This window comes from Sorex araneus, chromosome 2 (assembly GCF_027595985.1).
Source record: "Sorex araneus isolate mSorAra2 chromosome 2, mSorAra2.pri, whole genome shotgun sequence".
Lineage (NCBI taxonomy): Eukaryota > Metazoa > Chordata > Mammalia > Eulipotyphla > Soricidae > Sorex > Sorex araneus.
In genome coordinates, this window is record NC_073303.1 from 277,369,517 (window position 1) to 277,388,595 (window position 19,079).

General features: G+C 52.7%; 1 protein-coding gene across 1 annotated transcript; it reads left to right on the forward strand.

Moving 5' to 3' along the window:
* The first annotated feature begins 382 nt into the window (after nucleotides 1-382).
* NME9 (NME/NM23 family member 9) lies at nucleotides 383-18,557 on the forward strand. The gene is made up of 12 exons (XM_004603219.2): nucleotides 383-468; nucleotides 766-856; nucleotides 7,495-7,552; nucleotides 7,989-8,092; nucleotides 10,039-10,110; nucleotides 10,605-10,721; nucleotides 12,202-12,277; nucleotides 13,740-13,822; nucleotides 14,288-14,380; nucleotides 15,461-15,615; nucleotides 17,149-17,261; nucleotides 18,364-18,557. The coding sequence occupies exons 2-12, from the start codon at nucleotides 824-826 to the stop codon at nucleotides 18,426-18,428; spliced, it is 969 nt and encodes a 322-aa protein (XP_004603276.2). The 5' UTR covers nucleotides 383-468; nucleotides 766-823; the 3' UTR covers nucleotides 18,429-18,557.
* Nucleotides 18,558-19,079: the final 522 nt, after the last annotated feature.

Here is a 19,079-nt window from a genome sequence, read left to right on the forward strand (position 1 = left end):
ATTACTTGTCTTAAAATAATTTGACTTCAGATCTCTCAAAACTTGCAGCCCCTGCTGCGAAAATAGAAAAGCTTTTGCCCATTGGCTTCGCCAGGCAGAAAATTTGCCAGAATCCAAGGATGCAACAGTACAGGACAGAAATACACAGAATCTTCGCAGAGTGAATCCAAATTCTCCTACCCTCCTACACTGACAGAGGCTCCAGCCCACGAGAGCATTTCTATGGTCCAAATCAGAATTTAAAAGGCGGAACTGCTTGCCCTTGGTGTGGGAATCAGGACCTTCTCAAAAAGAACAGAGCGGCGTTGAGTGGGCGTGGCTTACGTGTATCCCCGCTTATTATTGGCCGGTTGGAAGCGGCGCTGTGTTGCCATGACGACGGTGTCCGGGTCGCTGCAAACTCAGCAGGAAACTCTCCCCGCGCGCCTGTAGAGTTCTCAGAGGCGAGAATTTTTCTGGACTACACTGGTACAGTAGGAATAATGGTTCTTTTCGCCCTAATGCCTCGGTGAACGTTCTGATGTCTCTTGCGGGGCATCGCCTGGGCCTGCTTTTAAGTGGGGGGTCTTTGCTCGCTCCTGGGCTGGAAAGGGGTTCGAAGATTTGCAGAAAACTATACCGGTGAACCACATACATGCAGGCTATCGGGTCCACTTCCCGATGGGGTGTTCATGTTGCAATTGTGCGTTTCTTTGCATCATCTGAAAGGGACGGGGGGGCTTGGTTTGAGGAGGCTAACTGATCCAAGCAGAGTTCTGTCCCCAGGCTGCACGCCAGCAAGGCGGGAGCCCGCAGCAAGGAGACTTGTAGCCTTTGCAGAACCATGGGCAGCAAGAAGAAGGAAACTGCCCTGCAGGTAAGACTTGAGGGACGCTTCTTTCAGCAGTTGTGGGAGCTGCGGCTCTAGGGGGTGGCATGGATAGTGTCAAAGTGATATTCTGTTTGACCAGTGTCCTCAAATTTGAACATCATACGCTTCCATGTTAAGGAGAGAAGACCTTAAAGTATGATAAGTATGATCATTCTTTCCTGCACTGAAATATAAATAAACATTACTGGGTATATGGTTTCTTTGTGCTTCTACAATAACAATATCCAAACGGATGCATACTAACCCACCACCGCACCTCTTGGCAGCCTATACTTTATCACTGGAAAAGTTTCTCTTTTTTTCTTTTTGGGTCACACCCGGCGATGCACAGGCGTTACTCCTGGCTTTGCACTCAGGAATTACTCCTGGCGGTGCTCAGAGGACCCTATGGGATGCTGGGAATCAAACCTGGGTGGCCACGTGCAAATGCCCCACCCGCTGTGCTATTGCTCTAGCCCCTGAAAAATCTCTTTTTGAGTGCATCAAGTTATTTTCTTCTCTTGTTCCTTTGTTTGTTTTAATCAACATTTATCTTTCATCCTCTTTCTTCTTTTATCTTGCTCTACTTATGTCTTAGGCTCTTTTATGTGTGTTTGTTTTAATTTTGGGGGCCATGCTCGAAGGTGCTCAGGGCTTACTCATGTCTCTGCACTCAGGAATCACTCCAGGAGGGCTCAGGGGACCATATAGGGTATAGAGAATTGAACCACGATTGGCGATTGGCCGCAGTCAAGGCAAACAAACACTGCCCGCTGTACTATTGTTCTAGTCCTTTTGTCTTAGTTTTAACATCCCCTGTTGTAGAAAGCTTTATGTACCACCCAGGATGATGTTACCTGAATATGAGCTCTATTTGTATCCTACTTTATTATCAACTTTTAAAAACATCTTATTATTTTTTAGCGTGGTTGGGGCAACATGGCTATAATAGTGTTAAAGTGTAAGGTATAGATGCACAAGGTTATTGCAACCCAGCACCACTAAAGCACCTTACACCTGAATTATCCCTGTGGAACCTCTTCATTCCATTTTCTTTAGGTAAGTGCTGGCTACTTGCACACTTATCTCTCAGATTGAAAGTCCCTGACTGCTTGTCAGAGGGTTAGTATGCATACTTAGCATGTGGGGGAACTGAGTTTGTTCTCTGGCACCACATGGTTCCCTGAGCACTTCCAGAACCCCAAGCATCAAGTCAGGAGGGATCCCCTGGGCACCGCTTGTGGTGCCCCCTCCAAAGTCGCTGACTTTAGACATCAGTATTTCATTGTTCATTACTTCTTGTTTAGTATCTAACTTCAATTTAGAAATATCAACCATCATAGTTAATAGTTTAACTGAAAAATCCTACAAATCCAAGAAAATATGAACCAGTGTAATTACAGACAATTTTTGCTGTTGAAATTGAGTGGTAGAGTTTGAGAGAACAGGCTCTGTGAGTTTGGGCCTGTGACTAACTCTGCCCTGTGAGATCCACTTCCCTACTGTACTCTTCAGTCATTCACTCTTGCAACTAATACATAGATATGTGACAAAATGTAGGGGAACAGAAACAACTTTAACTATCAATTACTCTTGATGATTGGGAGTTTGCATATTAATAACAGGTGTGCCAAATGTTAAGAGCTACAAAACATTACTAAAAAAAGAGAAGATGTAATTAATTATAAGAAACATCATGTTCATAGACTAGAAAACTCAATGTTAGTAAAATATCATTTCCCCATGCCATGCAAAATGATCCATAGATTTATTGCAATCCTAGTTAAAATATTTGCAACTGCCAGAGACTTAACTCAGCAGTAGAGTTGCATTGGCAACTCTACTTGCATTGGCATGTGTGAGGCCCTGGGTTCAATCCGTGGTACTGCAAACTAAATAGATGATGATGATGATGATAATAATAATAATAATAATAATAATAATAATAATCTCTGCAGAGGTTTTGCAGAATCTGGCAAACTTACAGGGAAGTATCTCAGGAAATGCAACAGAGTTAGAATAATCAAAACAATCTTGAAAAGGTAAATATGGAAACTCACAATATCAGATTCACTTCACTTACTACCTTGTCTACTGTTGGGTTCCCTCATCTTATTTTTTAGTTCCATTATTATTCTCTTTAGTTTTATGATTTCAACTATTATTCTCTTTAGTTTTATGATTTCTGTCTGGGACTTTCTCATATTTTTTGTAGCTCTCATTTTATTCATCCAATTTTCTCCTCAAATTTCAGTGAACATCATGACTTGTTTTGGGTAGTTTATGTAATTCTGTTGCATTAGGATACATACATACACATGCTTTTTTTCAAATCAGGGGTATATTCCTCCACTCATTTTGTTTGGCCCTCTTTACTTCTCCAAGTTGGGCTAAATACTGTTTAGCCCAACTCTCCTTCCCAACACTCTGGACTTGAGTTAGAATTGAAGACGCAGGTCATCGGCCTGGAGTGCTGGCCCGGATGGAGGCCTTTCCATTATACAGGCTGAGCGTCTTTATCCATCAGGATGATTGATGGTGTTCCAGAGCCAAGGCCCGGTGGCAGCCAAGAACCTAGCTCAGAGGGCCATGGGGCCAGAGGACAGGAAGCACACAAGTAACAGCAGCGGGAACGTGTCCAAGGCACCAGTTACTCCCTGGGGACAGGAGCTACTGGAGCTTGACTGGTTGCTCCAGGCTGAAACTCGCCCTTGCACTGCATGCAGCCTCTGCAGCCGGCTGTGGTCTGCAGATCCTATGCACTTCCCTCCGCTCCCCGCCCCACCCCCAACACCCCCTAGTCCGGAGGACAGTTTGAAAGCACCGGAGCCTCTGAAGCGAAGGTGGAGAGACTTTTGAATTGATTTCAGTCTGTAAAGCATGAGGGTCACCAGACACCAGAGCCTAGAGATGGCGCCTCCAGGAGAAGCTGTCCCAACGCCTTACTCCACCTTCTGAGCTTTCAGCGCCGGGGAACGTGAATCTTCCAGTTGGGTCCGTACCGTCTCCATCTCTCGGCTCCTCTGCGCTTCGTCCTGGATGTCTGGTCTCCAGATGCCTCCCACTCTGCAAAGGAGATCTGTGCGTCCCCTCGCCCTGCCGTCCCAGCTGCTGGGGCACCACACACAGCAGTCAGTCCCCTTCCCGGGGGAGACTCAGTGCAGTCGATGTCCCTCCCCAACGTCAGGTCACAGAGCCCTGCAAGCGTTTCCCGTGAGACTGTCCCCTCGGTGAGACTGTCCTCTTTCTATCACTTTTGGTCGTGGATTCGTGGATTCTCCAATCTTCGGCCACTCCCGGTCTTTTAACAAAGACGGCGGCTCCTGGGTAGACCAGGTTTGGGGAGGAGGAGAGATCAAGCCCTCCAGCATCCAGGACCCTGGTCCCCACTTCCTCGGCTGGGGACGGGCTGCCGCTTCGCTGCGTCGCTGGTGCCCCGTGCGCGTGCGCGGGTCGTGGCTTGACATGACCACGCCCCTCCCGGCCACGCCCCGTTCTGGAAAAGCGCTGGGAGAAGGAGCATCAGCATCCCGCTTCCTCTCATGCCCGCCTCGTCCGTCGTCTTCCTCATCGCTCGCCTCCCTAGTCGTCCCCTCCCCACCATCCCTCAGTGCTTAGGCTCCTCCCTTCCTCCCTCCTCCTTCCCAAAGCTCTCACGGCCGGAAAGGGAAAGTGGGCGAGCGTGCCCGCGCCCAGCCCTGCCACTCTTCCCTAGGAGGAAGGACCTGGAGCATCAGCGAGGCATCGGCGAGGCCGGCAGCGCGTAGGAGGGAGTCCGGACCCTGTTTGTCAGTGGTTTCCCCCTCGATATCCAACCGGGGGTGGGGGATGGGGGTGCTCGAGACCCGGCGAGCTAAGGCTGCGCGGCCCAGCTGCCGGTTCTATTTTTGACAGTCGCGCACAGGCAAGAACTACGAAGTAAGCTTTGAGTGGCAGCCCTGGGGATCCCAAAATCAGCCAACACTGCGACCAGAGCTTGCTAAGGCAAACACGAAGGTGGCCAAGAATTGCCTAGAATCGGGGCTGGAGAGATAGCACAGCGGGTAGGGAGTTTGCCTTGCACGCGGCCAACCCAAGTTCGATTCCCAGCATCCCATACGGTCACCCAAGCACCGCCAGGAGTAATTCCTGAGTGCATGAGCCAGAAGTAACCCCTGTGCATCGCTGGATGTGACCCAAAAAGGAAAAAAGAAATTGTCTAGAAGGGACTCTGCCCATCAGTATAGCTCAGTGCCCGCACCTTCTCTGATGACCAGAATGTGGGCGCCTGTTCTGTGACCCCTTAACCTTCACCTATCTGCGTCCAAGAAAACTGCGTGCCCGATTGCTCTCGGGAGGTTCAAGTCCAACTTCACTCTTTTGTTCACTTCTCCAGAGAAATTCAACTTATCTCTATCTGAGAATGTCAACCCACTGCAGAACCGGGGAAAATTACTTGTTAACCACTTTCCTCCTCTTTGCCAAAACCATTTCTTTGAAAAAGTAGTATTTGAGATATTTCCAAAGAATTCTGTAAAGCAAAACAAGAAAAACTTACATAAAGCTACAGTAATTATTCCCTCTTACATTGTCCATTGGCTTTCAAGATTGGTGCCAAAGCATTATGATAAGGAAATAAATTTTGTCACATTTTTTGCAACAACAACAATTGCAATCAACGCAGCCCTTACTATACAGTATAGAGAAAAATCAACTCCAGATGGATCACAGACTTAAAAGTAAGAGCTTAAATTATAGCATTTCTTGAAGGAGAAAAAGAGGATCTTTGTGACTCTAAGGAAATATTTCTTAGAACACACAAAATACTAACCATAACCTAACATTTGTTAATTAGACTTCAATATTAAAAACTTCTGCTCAACAGAAGACATTGTTAAGGAAATAGACAAAACCAGAGTTGGCAAAAATATTTACAATACATATTACAAAGACTCTTTCATTAGATTTTAGAGGAGGTATATCTTCACATACCCTTTACAGTCTAATAATAAAAGGCCAATCCAGCCAGGGGATGTAGCTCAGTGGGAGAGTGCGTGCTTGGTATGTTGAGGCCTTGGATTTAATTCCTACCACTGGATTTAATTCCTGCCAAGTGCACATGTGTCCACAGAGGCTAGCAATCCAACAACAACAAAATGGACAGGAGCTAGAGCCACAGTACAGTAAGTAGGGCATTTGCCTTGCATGCAGCTGATACTGTTTTTGATCCCTGGCATCCCATATGGTTTCCTGAGCACTACCAGGAGTGGTTCCTGAATGCAGAGCCAGGAGTAAGGTCCGACCTTGCTGGGTGTGGCTCCTCAAAACAAAAAAAAGTTTTTAAAAGAAAATGACCAGTTTGAGGGGCATGTCTCAAAGACACACTACCAACAGGTAAGCACATTAAATAAAGGAGCTAGCTAGAAACCATCAATTAGAAGTGGAATAAAATTAATGCTCAAAGAAATTTACCACACTATTTCCATTAGTTGGTTAGTAGTTAAAAGACTGACATCACCGAAGTTTGGTGACACTGTGCAAACTAACTTCCATTTGTTGAGGGACAGTTTAGACTGTCCCACACATTAAGAGAAGGACTGGCCATTTCCTACTCAATGAAGCATGCTCAAGCCCTGAGTTCCAGTAGCATCACTCCTCGTGATTTATTTACCAATGAAACACAAAAGCAAAAGGGTTCAAGTGTGATCACAGTCGTTATTCATAACCCCAAACTGGAAATAACTTGGGTACCTGTTAAGCCAATGGGATGGAATAGTTCACATTGGAATCTGATGAGGAATAAACATGAATACACCACTGACATCTAACTATACAGACAAATCCTGGGAATGAAGCCGGCACAGAATAAAGAGCAGATGTGATGTTGTAGATCAGACAGAATGAATCTGTGTGACAGAAAGCACAGAAGTGTTTTACTTCAGGTGAGAAGCAGGAAGTAACTGAAAAGAGATACAAGGGACTTTCTGGGGTGGCACTGCATTCTGTCCTGCACCAGTGATGCGGTACATACTGTATCCACGCATCTGTCCAACCCTATTGAACATAAAGAACTTTAGTGTATTTAAGAACTTTAATTTTAACAAATATCTTTCATTAAAGTATCAGTAATACTAAAACTTAATGTTGAGTGGAAATGCAAATTGCAAAAGAACATCAAAGCATGATAATATTTGGGCACGTTTTATAGGACACAAAATCATTCTATAAGTTGTTTTTGGATAAGCAACAGTTGCTTGTAAAAATATTTGTGATGTTAGGGTGATTTCTTCTGGGAATGAAGAAAGGAAGAGAAAGAAAGACAATAAGAGATCAGGGGCTGAGGTGTGACTAGAAGTCAGGCACTTCCCGTCCTGTGAGTTCTTGGATTCTCTCTCTGGTGCCAAAGGAGGGAGGGAAAAAGATGGGGAAGGAGGAAAGTATGAGCTTAGTCATTCCAGAGAGAGAGAGAGAGAGACAGAGCAGTGAGGAAGAGAGAGAGAGAGAGAGAGAGAGAGAGAGAGAGAGAGAGAGAGAGAGAGATCTGAGCTGTATCTGTAACCATTCCAGCATCAGATGGAATAGAGAGAAAGCTAGAAAGACCTGGTGCAAACACATCAAACTGCTTCCCCATCCGCATCCTTGGTAACACTGCTTCATTCTTTTAGGTCAACATCAGCACCCAGGAGCTGTGGGAAGAGATGCTCAGTTCCAAAGGACTAACTGGTGATTCATGTTAATTAAGGCTGACATCCACTAATTTATTTTTAATTTTATTTAAAAGTTTTTATGGGTTTATTTTTCGGTTTGGGGGCCACACCCAGTATTCAGAGATTACTCCTGGTTCTGCACTTAGGAATCACTTCTGGTGGTGGGCTCAGGGGACCATATGGGGATAATCCTGGGTGGTAAGTACCCTGCCCACTGACTGATCACTCTAGTTCCAAGATCCATCATTTTAAACCGTACTAAATGCTGCACAGAACCAACAAAGAGAAGGGTGATGGTGGGCCCCAGATGCTATAATCTGAGCTTCATCAGCACCTGGCCAGGCCCTGCTGGGCTCAGAAATGCGTTTCATGCTCCCCCTCCCAGAAGCACCTGGTGCCTGGCAGGTTGGGAGTGGGTACCACCCGCGGTGCCTCTTCTCCGTTCCATGCAGTGGTTGACGTCTACCAAGGCTGGTGTGGCCCCTGCAAACCTGTCGTGAGCCTGTTCCAGAAGCTGAGGCTCGAGCTGGGCATGGACCTCCTGCATTTTGCGCTAGTAAGAACCTCTCACGGCATGGGGGAGGTGTTGAACCCGGGCCAGAGCTGGGGGCTGCCTTAAAGATCGGGGAAGTCTGGGAGTTGGTTGGACCCTTTTTCATTCGATAGAGATGTAGACTGACATTTACCTCACCCCGTGCCAAGAGCCCCTCTCTGGGCTCCCCTAGGCCTTGTGCCCACTGACCAGGATTTCCAGGCCTCTGCTCCACAGAGGGGACACCTTATATGGGTGAGGACATGGAAAGAGCGTCAGTTTCAGGCACGTGTTCGAGAACTGCATGCTGCCACCTGGGTGTGAGATTCACAGGCAGAGAACACGGGAGAAAGTTCTGGAAGCTTTTCTCTCATGCACTCTGGCCTTGGGGGCTGCACTTCCTCCTTGGAGTGGGCCAGGGGTGTCCTGGTGCCCACTGCAGGGCTCTCAGAAAGGGAAGGGGGCCCTTGAGGGTGTTTCAGGCTGTCGCTGTGGTGACGGGTCCCTATGCCCGAGCAGCCACTGGAAAACGGTCTCTCGTTTTATTCTTCAAACTCTGTTTCTCAGCCGGGCCCCCAGCACATTCCAAGCAAAGGTCACATAAATGGGGGCCAGGGATGAGACTAGGGGGCGCACTGTTAGGTCAGAGGCCAGAGGCAGAAAGTGAGGTTTGAAGGTGGCCCAGAAGAGAAGCCGAGATAGGCTGCTGTGAAGACCTGCACTGTCGGCGGCGAGACCACTTTGTTCCCAGGACCAAGTTAAGATTCTGCGGAGATGGGGCTGGAGAGATAGCACAGTTGGTAGGGCGTTTGCCTTGCATGCGGTCGACCCAGGTTCAATTCCCAGCATCCCATTTGGTCCCCTGAGCATTGCCAGGGGTAATTTTTGAGTGCAGAGCCAGGAGTAACCCCTGTGCATCACCGGGTGTGACCCAAAAAGAAAAAGAAAAGATTCAGTGGAGAGAATGAGGAGGGGGGTAGGGAAGGGCTGGGTATAGGTGTGTATGCGGGGGCGGTGGCTGGGTGCGTGTGTGATTGTGGGGGATGTGAAGATGGGTGCATGTGGATGGTGTGTGTGAGGGTGTGTGTAGTAGAGTATGGGTAGTAGGTGGTATGTGTGTGTGTGGTAGTGTGTATACAGTGGGTGGTGTGGTGTGCGAGTGTGTGGTGGTAAGTAGTTACGTGGTATGTAGTGATAGATGGTGTTTGTGTGGTATGTGAATGTGGGTAGGTGATGTGGGAATGTGTGTGTGAGTGTGGTGGTAGGTGGTGTGTAGGTGGCATGTGTGTTGTGTGACCTTTATATTTTGTGTGTGGTAGGTGGTGTGGAATAAGTGGTAGGTGATGTGGGAGTGTGTGTGGGAGTGTGATATAGATGGTATGGCTGTGTGTGTATGTTGTACGTAGTATGTGTTGGATGAGTGTGTGAGGTATGGTAGATGGTGTGTGTGTGAGGTGTGAGGGTGTGATTGTGTGGCATGTGAGGTGTGTGTGAGTGTGAGGGTGTGATTGTGTGGTATGTGGGGGGTGTGTGAGTGTGAGGGTGTGATTGTGAGGTATGTGAGGTGTGTGTGAGTGTGAGGGTGTGATTGTGAGGTATGTGGGGTGTGGGGTGTGTGTGAGTGTGAGGGTGTGATTGTGAGGTATGTGAGGTGTGTGTGAGTGTGAGGGTGTGATTGTGAGGTATGTGAGGTGTGTGTGAGTGTGAGGGTGTGATTGTGAGGTATGTGGGGTGTGGGGTGTGTATGTGAGTGTGAGGGTGTGATTGTGAGGTATGTGAGGTGTGTGAGTGTGAGGGTGTAATTGGTATGCGAGCTGTGTGTGAGTGTGAGGGTGTGATTGTTGGTCTGTGGGGTATGAGGGTATGATTGTTGGTCTGTGGGGTGTGTGGGTGTGTGGAGGTCTGGCTGTGGACTATCCCTGTGACCCTGCCCCTGCCCCCCAAGCCCCGCCTATGGCTTGTTTCCTCAGGCTGAGGCCGACTGTCTCGATGTCCTTGAGCGGTACCGAGGGAGGTGTGAGCCCACCTTCCTGTTTTACGCGGTAAGCCCGTCTTCAGAGAGGCGTGTCCCTACCCTGAGTTCTCACTGGGTCCCCCAGAGGCCTCCCTGACCCTCAGATAGCTGCCAGGTTCTCGGGGGCTCTGCCCTTCATTTAGGGTGACCCTTCCCCTGCCTGAACGGGCAGCGGTGGGGAGGGGTGCTCCCTTCCGCGGGGTGCGTCTGGGTCTCATCACTTGGGGTGCCCCTTCCCCACTGTGCAGCCGTCCTGGCATCTGGGCCTTTCTCTGACAGAGCAGTGAAGGGCCGACAAACTGGGCTCCTGTCGCTGGCCACCACGGTGCTCAGAGTTCTTGGGAATAAGGCCCCAGAGGCCACTCCCCCCGCCCCCCCAGGAGACCATCTTCCTGTGCTGCCCGGGACCCCCGAGGGAACCTCTGGCACGGGTGGGACAGACCCCTGAGCCCGCTGGGGGGCAAAGCTCCAGAGACTTCTGCCCCGGGTCCGTGTCCTCTGACTCACCACCCCGCATTGCAGGGGGGCGAGCTGGTGGCTGTGGTGCGGGGAGCCAACGCCCCCCTCCTGGAGAAAACCATCCTGGACCAGCTGGAGGCCGAGAAGAAGGTTCTGGCTGAAGGCGGGGAGCGGCGAGCGGTGAGAGGGCCGAGGAGGTGGGGTCCCCCCAAACAGGCCCCCGAGAGCTCCAGGCCTGAGTGCCTTCCGGTGCCAGTCACACCTGGAGCCGCCCCTGCGGCTCCATAACCCCCCGCCCCCCAAAGCACCCACTCAGCAGGGACAACTGGTCACACTTCATGGAGTGGGTGACCAGCTCTCTGCATCTCCGGAAGGGTTTTGGGGGTGCCGGAGGTCTCCCTCCTTTCCAGCAGAAGTTGAGCTCCATGCATGCATTGGAGCACTTTCCTACAGAACCGGCCGCCTTTGGCAGGGGCTGGCCTGGACAAGGCTCTATCGGCCCGGCACCTGCCAATGAAGCGCACGCTGCCGCCCGCTGTTCACCTGTTCTCCTTCAACCCCAGACAACAAAGCCGTCCTCTGGGGTTGCGTACAGTGGGTGGACCATGCCCCGTGGTGTTTGGGGGTCGTCAGGGCTACTCCCCTCAGCTTGGTCATGCTCTGGCCCTGCTCTCCTCCAAGGTGCTCCAGGGGAAACCTTCACCCCTCCCCTAGCCCTCCCCGGCAGCCACGCCTCCCCGGCTTTTGGCCTTTCCTTCTCCATCCCTCTTCCTTTTACCTTTCTGGAAAGCAGGCAGAACTGCACTAAGAGATCAACCTGATTTCCCCACCCACATAACGGTTCCAGCCTGATTATCTTTTTATTATTTTTTTTTATGTAGGAGTACAGTTATTTATGCAGCCATTGATTAAGCTGATTGAATTGGGCATGAACTCCACATTACATTTTTTTATTCAGAATGTTAATTTTATTTTATTGTTTTAAAAAGTATTATTAGTTTTAATCACTGTGAGAGACAGTTACAAAGCTTTCCTATTTGAGCTTCAGTCATACAATGATCGATCACCCAACCCTCCACCAGTGCACATCTTCCACCACCAAGAACCCCAGTATCCCTCCCATCCCACCCCTCCCCCTGCCTCTATGGCAGACAATCTCCCCCATACTCTCTTTTGCATTGCTTGTTATGAATAGCATAAGATGTCACATGGCTGCAAGAGCAGCCGTGTGTTTCTGGAACTCCAAAATTCCAGATAATTAGGGTCCGGAGAAATCTCTGCAGTGAGCTGCTCGGTTTGGAGATTCTTTTCAGCATGATCATCTTAAAATGGCCCCATCGTGGGTTTGGAGAGAGAGAGAGCACAGTGGGGAGGGGGTTTGCCTGGCACACGGCCAACCCAGGTTTAATCTCCGGCATCCTGTGTGGTTCTCCAAGCACCACCAGGAATAATTCCTGAGCCCAGAAGCAGGAGTAACCCCTGAGCACTGCCAGGTGTGATCCTAAAATCCAAACAAACCAAAAACCTGTCCCATGCAGTGTTCCCTCTCCCCTCACCCCTTCCTCTATTAGGATTTGGCCTTTGTTTATTTTTCTGGAGGTTTGCAGGTCTTGGTGGTAATGTTAAGTAGCTAACTACTTTCTGTTCCTACTTGCTCCAGATTAAAGACGAAGTGCTCTGTGGGGCAGGGGGACGTTCTTCCCATGAGCAGGACGACGGTGACCCTGAGGATGTGGGTGAGTGAATGCAGGAGCAGCGTGCAGGAAAAGGCAAAGAAACATGTGGGGGTCCCATCACTAAGTTTTTCGGGGCGGCCTGGGGGTCCCTCCTGAGGATTCTCAGCCAACCAGGCCGGTGCTTCAAGGTAATGGTCAGAGGCCGCGGCCACTCAGGCTTGTGGTGCTGGGGAGTGCCGGCACTCTGGTGGCAGTGCTCAGGAGACTGTGTGATGCTGAGATGGAGCCTGGTTGACACACTAGACACACGCCTTAGCCCCTGTGATATCCCACAGGCCCCTTTCATTTTTGTTTCTGGGGCCACATCCCACAGTTCTCGGGGACTTACTCCTGGCTCTGTGCTCAGGGATCACTCCTGGTGGTGTCTGTGGGACCACATGGGGTGCTGAGGCTCAAACCAGAGTCAGCTGTGTGCAAGGCTAGGGCCTTAATCCCTGTACTAGCTCTCTGACCCAAGACGTGCTTTTAAAACATACTCCAGACATACTGAGCAACCTGAAATTAGGGACAGCCCATTGGATGCTTTGTCATGCCCGACCACAAGCCCGCAGTGTGCAGTGACCCGTCTGCCCCTGAGGAACATCTCAGCACCACTCGCAGTTCTGGCTACCCTCGGAGGTGTCTGGTGTCTGGTCATGTGTGTGTGAATGTCCTGTGCATTCCCGTGGCTCCGGGCCAGGGAGATGGCTCAAAGGCTGCGATGCTGAGAATGCAGGACACCCGGCCCACCCCTGGCACTGCAGGGTCTCCCAGCACTGGCAGAAGCAACCCCTGAGCACAGAGCTGGGAGTAGCTCCCAGCGGATCAAGACCCGAAACAGAAAGCACCAATGGAGCACGATGATGCAGCCATACAAAGTGGGGATGCTGCAGGGTCCTGACTCGACCCAGCCAAGAGCTCAGATCTCTTTCATTCCAAAGGACAGGAAGCTGCCCTGACCCCTCCCTGCCCCAAGGATCAGCCGAGCCGTCCTGGGCCCCGCTGCTTCCCAGCCACTCCTGGGAAACAGGACACTTGGGGTGTTGTGTGTGTATATTTGCATGCTCACATATGTGTACGTGTGTGCGTGCGTGTGTATGCATGTGTGTATGTGCATGTGTGTGTGTGTGTTCCCTGGGATGTGTGTTCTCATGGGCAGCTGTCGTCTTCCACACGGGGTTCTGGAACTGAACGTGGGGGGCACGAGGTGGGGTGTGAATTATTCAGCAACAGTTTGAACTTCTCAGCGTGCCAGGACCAAGAGTGGCATAAGGAGTTGGCTCCTGGGTGCTCACTGGGCGGTCTGTCTGCTCAGGTTCTTTTTGGCCATCAAGGGGTCATGAGTGGGAAAAGGTTAAGAAGACCGGACCTGGAGCCAGAAGAGGCCGGGCCACAGGGTGGGGGTGGGGTGGGCTGGGGGGCTCTGAGGGGCTGGGAGCCTGTGCAGAGGCTGGTGGTCTCGGCACCTGCTGGCTTCCTGCAGCCTCCTCAGGGAAGTCCTACACGGTGGCCATCATCAAGCCTGAGGCAGTGGCCCACGGCAAGACGGAGGAGATCATGATGAAGGTGAGCGCCCTGTTCCGGCCACTGCGGGTCCCAACTCCTCCTGCCATCGCTGGCACTGAACTAGGGGCGTGGGGGAGCACCGTACACTGAGCTTTTGACAGCCCCTTGCCCGGGGAGTGGAGAATGTTTTGTTCTTGTTTGGGAGCCATCCCCAGCATTGCTCAGAACTCTGCCCTCCGGGATCACTCCCAGTGGGGCTCAGGGGACCACACGGGATGCCAGGAACTGAACCGGGGTCAGCCACATGCAAGGCAAGTGCTGTATCCACTGTACTATTGCTCCACTCCCCCGTGGAAGGCGAAATCTAAGGCGGCTTCACTGCCATACATGGACTCAGTGAAGAACTGACTGAGGGTCCAGACAGCTGCCGTGGGGATGCGTGTCCGCGGTCTTGCAGTGGCGACATTCCCTGTGGCTCAGGCTGGCTTTGCCCTTCCCCGTCGTGTGTGTGCTTGTGACCTCCAGATCCAGGAGGCCGGCTTCAACATCGTCACACACGAGGAGAGAACCATGACGGAGGCGGAAGTGCGGCTTTTCTACCAACACCGAGCTGGCGAGGTTGGGCCCCCGCGTCCCAGGGCTGGCCCCTGCCCTGTCCTTCCCGCAGCCTTACAGTCCGGACAGGCTGGTTCCTAGGTGGGAGGAAACAGCGTGAGACGCACCAGCAGCCCTGATTTGCCTTCGGAATCACGGCTGCTGCTCGCAGTTTAAGGTCCCTTCATTGGAGGAGGAGGTTTTGACTTGGCTTTAGGCAAGGGAATAAAGAAGAGGTTGGAAGGACCCTCCCTAACTCCCAGAACTGAAGGAAGAGGAGGACAAGGGGGTCTTGGGGAAAAGGATCTCGGGAGCAAAAGGACACAGCTGGGGCTGGCGGTGGGATCAGGGAACCCGGCCGCTGTGCCCTCGGTGAGAGGGAGGCTCTGGTGTGGAGCAGCATCCTGGCTGTCAACCAGCCCAGGACAAGTGACATGGGAAGAGGTGTCCCCTAGGAAGACCAGAGTGCAGTTACTAGACGCAGGAAGAAGCCCCCACCCAATGCCACCTCCATTCCTCTCCGTGCCCCCAGCATCTCTGACCTCACAGTCTCTTTGGTGCCTTTACTATTGTAGCACTTTGGCACTGTCATCCCGTTGTTCATCAATTTGCTCGAGTGGGCCCCAGTAACGTCTCCATTGTGAGGCTTGTTGTTACTGTTTTTGGCATATCGAATATGCCACAGGTAGCTTGCCAGGTTCTGTCGTGCGGGTGGGATACTCTTGGTAGCTTGCTGGGCTCTCCGAGTGGGGCAGAGGAATCGAACCCGGGTCAGCCTCGTGCAAGGCAAACAAACACCCTACCCGCTATGCTATCGCTCCAGTCCTTTACTATTAAAAATTTATTTCTTTTGTTTGAGGTGGGGGGCACACCTGGTGGTGCTCAGGACTTAGTCCTGGCTCTGTGCTCAGGGATCATTCCCCTTGGGGGACCATCTGGGGTATCAAAAATGGAACCTGGGTCAGCTGCACGATCGCTCCAGCCTGACCCGGCAGCCCGGCCTCTCCTCTCTCAGCCTTTCACTTGCACCCGGGTCTCTGGGGGCGGCTGGCCCTCACCCCCCCGCCCTCCCCTCCTGGGCGCTGTCTCCCCTCCCCGTGCCAGGAGGCCTTTGAGAAGCTGGTGCATCACATGTCCGCCGGACGCAGCCACCTCCTGATCCTCACCAGCACCGAGGGCACCAAGGACGTGGTCAGCGCCTGGCGGACCCTCATGGGGCCCTGTGACCCTAACATGGCCAGGAGGGAGCAGCCTGACAGGTGACCTTGCCTCCTTTCATCCACCTTAAAAACTCACATCCAGGGGCGTGGTGAGCCCTGAATGGTCTCTGCTGGGCAGGCAGCCCTGGCTTTGTTATGGATTTGGGGAGACACTGACCCCCTCCAGCCCTGGCTGAGTGCCTCCTGCTGCCCCCTCCCCTCCCCCGCCTGATCCAGGCTGTCCCCCCAAACATTCTGCCCAATCCAGTCCTCTCTGCCTCGAGGGGCTCCCCTGGCTCCTGCGAGACTCACCCTGGAAACAGATCCAGACCCCAGACACTATGTGGGTGGGTGGGGCCTCCAGCCCCCAGTCCCTCCACGACAGCCCCTCCCGGCCCCCCAGCCCGTCTCTGCACACCGGATGCATGAGGTGGTCTGCTCCTCGGCTCCGGGCACCCAGCCTGGCACTGCCAAGGCAAGCCCACCATTTGGCCTCTGGAGCTGAGAGGCCCAGCAGACAGATAGATTGACCAGGGCCTTGGCTAACAGCTGCTCTTTTTTTTTTTTTTTTTGCTTTTTGGGTCACACCCGGCAATGCTCAGTGGTTATTCCTGGCCCTGCACTCAGGAATTACTCCTGGTGGTGCTCGGGGGACCATATGGGATGCTGGGATTCGAACCCGGGTTGGCCGTTACCCGCTGTGCTATGGCTCCAGCCCCGCAGCTCTTACTTTACCCGAGGTCATACTCTGGAATGGATGGGGCTGGGAGCACCTACGTGACACCTGAGTTAGCAGGGCAGTTAGGGGTCACCGCACCCCCTTAGGTCCATCCTAAGGGTCACCCTGCCTGGTGATGCGGGGTAAGCTCTGCCCTGAACACCCTGGGATGAGCACACACTGCAGCCTCCCTCTTTTGTGTGTCTTTATTTTGCTACACCCGGAGGTGCTTGGGGTTGCTTGCGGCAGGGCTTGGGGATGCCTGGTGCCAGGGATTGGACCTGGGGCTCCTTGTTGGATTTACTTGTTTTGGGGCCACACCTGGCTATGCTCAGAGCTTACTCCTGGCTCTGTGCTCAGGGGTCCCTCCCCTAGTGGGGCTCAGGGAACCATATGCGCTGCTAGTGACTGAACCCAGTTTGGCTGCATGAAGGGCAAGCGCCCCGCCCACTGTACTATCTCCCAGCCCCTAGGGCTCTGGCGTCTCCCTAGCCAAGAATCCCTCTCCTTATTGAGTGCAGCAGGGCCAGGCTTCAACTTCTCTGTGCTTCAACTTCCATATCTGAAAAATGGGAACTCCACCAAGACCCGCCCTTGGTTTTGAGAGAGCAGTGCCCGGCACCCAGCAAACCCAAGCAGTGTGGTGGTGGTGGGGGGGGGGGCGGGGCTGGGCCAGTGTGAGGTCCCCAGGTGCCAAGGAGGGAATGGGCTGTGAACAGCTGCCCCCGCTCAGAGCTGGTGCCCACCTGCCTCGCTGCCTTGCCGGCTGCTGTGAGGAGAGTGGGGCTGGTGGGTAGCAGGACCCCCAGGGCCAGCTGGCAACGCTTCACCTTTCCCTGACGCCGCTGTTCCCTGCCTTTATGCCTCACTCCCAGTCTGCGGGCGCAGTACGGCACCGAGCTGCCCTTCAATGCCGTCCACGGCAGCCAGGATAGCGAGGCTGCCCGACGGGAGCTGGGCCTGCTCTTCCCCGGCCAGCGGGAGTCGGGTGAGTGGGCAAGGGTGGGCAGTCTTCTGGAAACCGGAGCAGTGTTTGTGGGGCGTGTGTGTGTGTGTGTGTGTGTGTGTGTGTGTGTGTGAGTACACAAACCTTCAGCGAATCAGCCACCACCTTAGCGGCAGTCCCAGCTGGTTCTTCCCTCGTGTTGCCTTCTTGGCTCGCTGCCTGCTGCATTCTAACTTCGGGGTCACGTTCCCAGAGGTTTGGGGAACACTTAACCTTCTGCTTCTAAGGTCGAACCCCACTGCTCCCTCGTTAGGACCTTGGCTGGGGCCCGTTTCTTCTACCTCCCCGTGACAGGTCCGGCTCCCCAGGGGCGTAAAAGAAGGGGCAGAGGAGGCTTCCCTGAGGATGGCGTCTATGCCTCCCCCTCTACCTCAGGGTAGTGAACACCACCCTGGGTCCCATGTGCTCTGCCCGGTGACGCCGTCTGGCCTGTTCTGAGGCCTTCTCAGCCGTCAGGAGCGGGCACTCAGCCGGCCCAGGGCTGTCCACCAAGGGTAGAGGTCTACGACGTGGGTTTGAACTGTGGCTCCACTGTTCATCAGTTCAATAGGCCTGGGAAAGTTGCTTTTTTATTTTATTTTTTTGAGAGAGGTGCAAACTGCTTCATGTGTAAAAAAGGAGTTGTCGGCCCCTCATAATAACCCATTAATGATAATCCTCCCCATGGAGCTGAGGTGAAGATGGAAAGCAATGAGGCTCTCTGCCCATCCGGACACACAGACACAGACACAGAGAGACAGACACACCACACCCCTGCTGTCTCTCACTGACCCCGAGATCCCCTTTCCTCTACACACACACAGACACACAGACACACAGAGACACACACACACACACACACACACATACAGAGTCTCTCACTGACCCCAAGACCCCCTTTCCTCTACACACACACAGACACAGACACAGACACAGACACAGACACAGACACACACACACACACACACACACACACACACACACACACACACAGACTCTCTCACTGACCCCAGGACCCCCATTCCTCTACTCTCTGGGCTCCATGTGGGACAAACTGGGACAGGGCTGTGCCTCTGAGTCCCAGAGAGCCCCTGTCACCCCACAGGCCACACGGCTGAAGGAGCAGTGGCACCCCAGGAAGCGCCCGGCTGCCCTGAAGACAAGGCCTAAGCGTGGGAGCCAGGGTGAGGCTGCACACACGGAAAATTCTAGAACTCAAACTTCAGCACCTTCCGGAGTTAGCTGTCTTCCACAGACCATGAGAATCACAGTAGACACTTGCCTTATTAAATATATGGAATATCAACTTTTCTGTGCATGTTTCTGGGATTTTACCGTCAACACGGGCATCCTGGCCTCTGGGATGGGGGCACTCCGGGGGACTGTGAGCACATGTACCTTAGGAATGGAAGAATTTTAGAGCTTACATCGGTGTGAACTTGAACCCAGGGCCATGAGACTGGCTGTGGTCGGTCCAGGCAGGCTGGCCAGGGACGGGGCTGCCAGCGCCTCCTCACTTACAGCTTGGGGACCAGCCTGTGCTGAGACAGTGTCACCCCAGGGGCCCATCGAGCCTCTCACCTCACTTACCCGCTCTGCTGATTCTGGCCACATACTCAGTGCCGCAGGCGTGCCCCGGGAGAAGCACGGGCCTCAGGGAGAACTACTAGGACACTCCCTCGGGTGGCTCTTCCCTCCAGCCCTGACAAGGCCAGCTGTCTTCACCTGAGAGTCACTTGCATGGGACACGCCAGGCTGTGGGGCAGCTGGGGGCCGAGGCCTGTGACCGAGGTGGGAGGTTTCCTGGGGCCTGGCCCTGCA